This window comes from Lolium rigidum, chromosome 4 (genome assembly GCF_022539505.1).
Source record: "Lolium rigidum isolate FL_2022 chromosome 4, APGP_CSIRO_Lrig_0.1, whole genome shotgun sequence".
In the NCBI taxonomy this organism is placed as follows: domain Eukaryota; kingdom Viridiplantae; phylum Streptophyta; class Magnoliopsida; order Poales; family Poaceae; genus Lolium; species Lolium rigidum.
The window spans coordinates 236,969,337-236,973,714 of NC_061511.1; the positions used below are offsets into that span (position 1 = coordinate 236,969,337).

General features: G+C 50.7%; 1 protein-coding gene across 1 annotated transcript; it reads left to right on the plus strand.

Moving 5' to 3' along the window:
- Positions 1-269: 269 nt before the first annotated feature.
- Positions 270-4,017, plus strand: LOC124707323 (probable xyloglucan glycosyltransferase 7). The gene is made up of 5 exons (XM_047238980.1): positions 270-1,252; positions 1,764-2,072; positions 2,186-2,476; positions 2,559-2,672; positions 2,989-4,017. The coding sequence occupies exons 1-5, from the start codon at positions 491-493 to the stop codon at positions 3,613-3,615; spliced, it is 2,103 nt and encodes a 700-aa protein (XP_047094936.1). The 5' UTR covers positions 270-490; the 3' UTR covers positions 3,616-4,017.
- The last annotated feature ends 361 nt before the right edge of the window (positions 4,018-4,378 follow it).

A 4,378-nucleotide genomic window follows, 5' to 3' on the forward strand; every position in this document is an offset into this window, starting at 1 on the left:
GCCGGAATAGGAAGCAGCGACGAAGGAAGCGTCCAAATTCCACTGTCACCGCCGCCCTGTTTCACCGCGCGCGCCAGCCTATCTTTCCTTCTTCGCACTCGGCGCGGTCGTGTGTACTGCGGTGGATCGGACGGACGGAGCTCCGAGCTGGGCCAAAAGAAGCCTTTTTTATTCATCCGCTGGCTGGGGTAAAAGCAGGAGTCGACGGCGACGGAGGCTACAAATAAAGAAAGCGGTCCGGGAGGTGCTCGTATCCTAGACCCGACGTGGTGAGCTGTTCTTCTCCCCCTCCCCTCTTCGTGGCCTGCTGCTCCTCTCGTCGACTCCAGGGGGCTATTAAGGGCCGTCCAGCTGCCTCTTCTTCTTCCATGAGTGGGTAAAGCGGCGTCGAGGAGAAGGAGGAAGAGCGATTCGTTCTCCGTTGGCTAGTCCAAGAGGGTTCTTGGTCGTGCGGGGCGCTCTGTTCTTTGTCTGCGGTCGGCGGCTGGCAATGGCGCCGTCGTTTTGGGGCAGGGAGGCGCGGGCCGGCGGCGGGATGGGCAATGGGGGCGGCACGCCCGTGGTGGTGAAGATGGAGAACCCCAACTGGTCGATTTCGGAGGTGGAGCCCGAGATGGGGGACACCGGCTCCCCGGCGGGGCTCGCCGCCGGCAAGGCCGGGCGCGGCAAGAACGCGCGCCAGATCACGTGGGTGCTGCTCCTCAAGGCGCACCGCGCCGCGGGGCGCCTCACGGGGGCCGCCTCGGCCGCGCTCGCCGTCGCCGCCGCCGCGCGCAGGCGGGTGGCGGCGGGGCGGACGGACTCCGACGCCGCGCCCGGGGAGAGCACGGCGCTGCGGACGCGCTCCTACCTCTTCATCCGGGCCTTCCTCGTGCTCTCCGTGCTGCTGCTCGCCGTCGAGGTCGCCGCCTACCTCCAGGGCTGGCACCTCCAGATGCCGGAGATGCCCGCGGGGTTCTCCGCCGAGGACGGCCTCGTCGCCATCGACGGGCTCTTCGCCGCCGCCTACGCCGGATGGATGCGCGTCCGCCTCCAGTACCTCGCGCCGCCGCTGCAGTTCCTCACCAACTCCTGCGTCGTGCTCTTCCTGATCCAGAGCGTCGACCGCCTCGTCCTCTGCCTCGGCTGCCTCTGGATCAAGCTCAGGGGCATCAAGCCAGTGCCCATCGCCGCCGACAAGGACGACGTCGAGGGCGGCGCCGACGACTTCCCCATGGTTCTCGTGCAGATGCCCATGTGCAACGAGCGAGAGGTAAGACTCCAACAATTTCGCTTCTTCCAGCTTGCCTGCGTGTCCATCGACAACAATTGGTGCGACGCGCTAGGATAGCCTAGATTCTAGGCAGAATTGGAGGATAGTGTTTGTCTGGATCTTTGACCCGTGTTCTGCAACCACAAACAACTCTGATGCTCTGCTAAGTGTTTAAGTTGATGTACTCTTACTACTACTTAATGTGCATCTTATTAGTGCAACAACAACAACAAATTCGTGATCCGCCTTACAAAAGGCCGAATTCGGTTTGCTGTTGGGATTCATACTTCTTAAAGGCACACTTATTATTCCACATCTCGGTCTGGAACCTTGTCGTCATCAGTCAGCACATAATAATTGAGAAGCCATGTGATCCAGGGTCAAACTGTCAAACTATACCGTATACTTAAAATCTGGGGGAGAAAGATACATTTCAACCACTACTACGCTTGATTTTGTGAAAGATTAGTACCAATTCAGTTAAATTCTTCCATCTTGTTGATCTCTGCAGGTCTACCAGCAATCCATTGGCGCAATTTGCAACTTGGACTGGCCAAGGTCAAACTTCTTGGTGCAGGTGTTGGACGATTCTGACGATGCTACCACTTCAGCGCTTATCAAGGAGGAGGTTGAGAAATGGCAGCGGGAGGGCGTGCACATAGTATACCGCCACCGGGTGATCCGCGATGGCTACAAGGCTGGGAACCTTAAATCAGCCATGAACTGCAGTTATGTGAAAGACTATGAATATGTTGTTATCTTTGATGCCGATTTCCAGCCACAAGCCGATTTCCTGAAGCGAGCCATGCCCCATTTCAAGGTTCGACTCGACTGAGCAATTTTCTTACTGCTGTCATTGCATTGCTACTTCTCATTTACTTGTCAATTATTAGTCCATTCAGTTTTCTGACAAATTCATTGTGCAACTTTCAGGGAAAGGATGATGTTGGGTTGGTTCAGGCAAGATGGTCTTTCGTCAACAATGATGAGAACTTGTTGACTAGACTACAGAACATAAATCTGTGCTTCCACTTTGAGGTCGAGCAGCAAGTGAATGGAACATTCCTCAACTTCTTTGGGTTCAATGGGACTGCGGGAGTGTGGAGAATCAAGGCACTTGAGGATTCCGGTGGGTGGATGGAGAGGACAACAGTGGAGGACATGGACATCGCTGTCCGAGCACATCTCAAGGGATGGAAGTTCCTCTACCTGAATGATGTTGAGGTACTGCACAAATTTCCCTGTGTCTTATGCACAAATTTGCCTTGCTGGAGTCATAATTTAACTTTCGTAATTTTCCTTTCAGTGTCAATGTGAGTTACCAGAATCATATGAAGCATACAGAAAGCAGCAGCACCGGTGGCACTCAGGTCCCATGCAATTGTTTAGACTCTGCTTTGTGGACATCATCAAATCTAAGGTACAAGTCTTTCCCCGTTCACACTGTGTGGAAGTTAAATGTCCAGCAATGCATATTCAGTAAAAAGTAGTTTTGGATTTTATAGGATAATTTGAAAGATAGTAATTGTCAAGACATGCTATGTAGAATATTTTCTTATATGATTCTTTGGAAAAATCCAGTTAATTTATATTTGTCATCTTATATTCAAGTGGTCATCATGAAAAGATATTACCATTTCAGTTGATTATAATCATTGAAATCACCTAAACTGTGGTGTCCGGTGTGGTCATGTTTGGATGATTGGTCTAATGGTGCTGCTTACCTTCTGCTGCAGATTGGATTCTGGAAGAAGTGCAACCTCATATTTCTATTTTTCCTCCTCCGCAAGCTCATCTTGCCCTTTTATTCTTTCACCCTTTTCTGTGTCATCCTTCCCATGACAATGTTTGTTCCTGAAGCTGAGCTTCCTGCATGGGTTGTATGCTACATTCCAGTAACAATGTCCATCCTGAGCATCCTCCCAGCCCCAAAATCTTTCCCATTCATCGTTCCGTACCTTCTCTTTGAGAACACGATGTCCGTGACCAAGTTCAATGCCATGGTTTCTGGCTTGTTCCAGCTCGGCAGTGCCTACGAGTGGGTCGTCACCAAGAAATCAGGCCGCTCCTCGGAGGGTGATCTCGTTGCCCTCGTCGAAAAACACTCTGCGCCACAAAGAGTAGGGTCCGCGCCCAATCTGGATGCCCTAGCAAAGGAGGAATCACTCCCAAAGAAGGATACCAAGAAGAAGCAGAAGCACAACAGGATCTACAGGAAGGAACTGGCGCTCTCGTTCCTCCTGCTGACAGCAGCTGCTCGCAGCGTGCTCTCTGCCCAGGGCGTCCATTTCTACTTCCTGCTGTTCCAAGGAATCTCGTTCTTGGTCATGGGCCTCGACCTGATCGGCGAGCAAGTAGAGTGATGATGGTACCAAAACGAAGAGTATAATGTGGTTATTTTTCGTCTGAAGATACTTCGCAAGCATCAAGGAGCCCTTTGTAAAGGGAGGCAACCGTTTGATGCTTACAGGAGGAACTCTGAACTGATCCCTGCCCCTCTGGGGGTCGAGACTATTCATGAGATACAACAACTGAGCTGTGGAGATGTAGATAGATATAGGCTGGATCAAAAACCTGTGAGATGCTTTTATTCTTTCAGGTCTCAAATTCTTTTGTAAGAAAAAAAAATCTTTGGTGCCTAGATGATGGGTCCTCTTCCTTCTTGACAGACTTTACCTTCAAATGAAGATAATACTTGTTTTCACTGTGTACTTTTGCCACCATTAATTAATCATCGAGATACATGTTCATCCTTGTTTTTCTTCTACTTATGAATGACTACTACTATATGAAAATTTGTGAAAGAAAGAGAAGACCTATTGATTGGTAGCTTCACAAATGGAGGCTCTTGAATGGGACCTTGGCTCTCCGTGCTGTCATGTGCACTGGCAGGGGCCATGTTGTTTTGGTTTGTTTGATCCCTGTCCCTATCGCTGAGAAGGACATCTACTCCCGGGTTTGTCCCTTGTCCTGGAAGCAGTCCATGTGGAGGCTAATAGGAACTCACAGTACTAAGCTTTCCTAAGCTGTTGCCTGATGTTGCATGTTCACCTTATCTTCCATTTGGCGATCTGATACCAGAAACTAATAGTCAGTTAGTTGTCATGTGAAAAATTGAAGGAGAGA

Bases quoted from the DNA above. Each gene is read 5' to 3' on its own strand.
- LOC124707323 (XM_047238980.1), top strand. From the start codon at position 491: ATGGCGCCGTCGTTTTGGGGCAGGGAGGCGCGGGCCGGCGGCGGGATG. The intron at 1,253-1,763 runs GTAAGACTCCAA...TGATCTCTGCAG, and splicing joins CCATGTGCAACGAGCGAGAG to GTCTACCAGCAATCCATTGG. The intron at 2,073-2,185 runs GTTCGACTCGAC...TGCAACTTTCAG, and splicing joins GAGCCATGCCCCATTTCAAG to GGAAAGGATGATGTTGGGTT.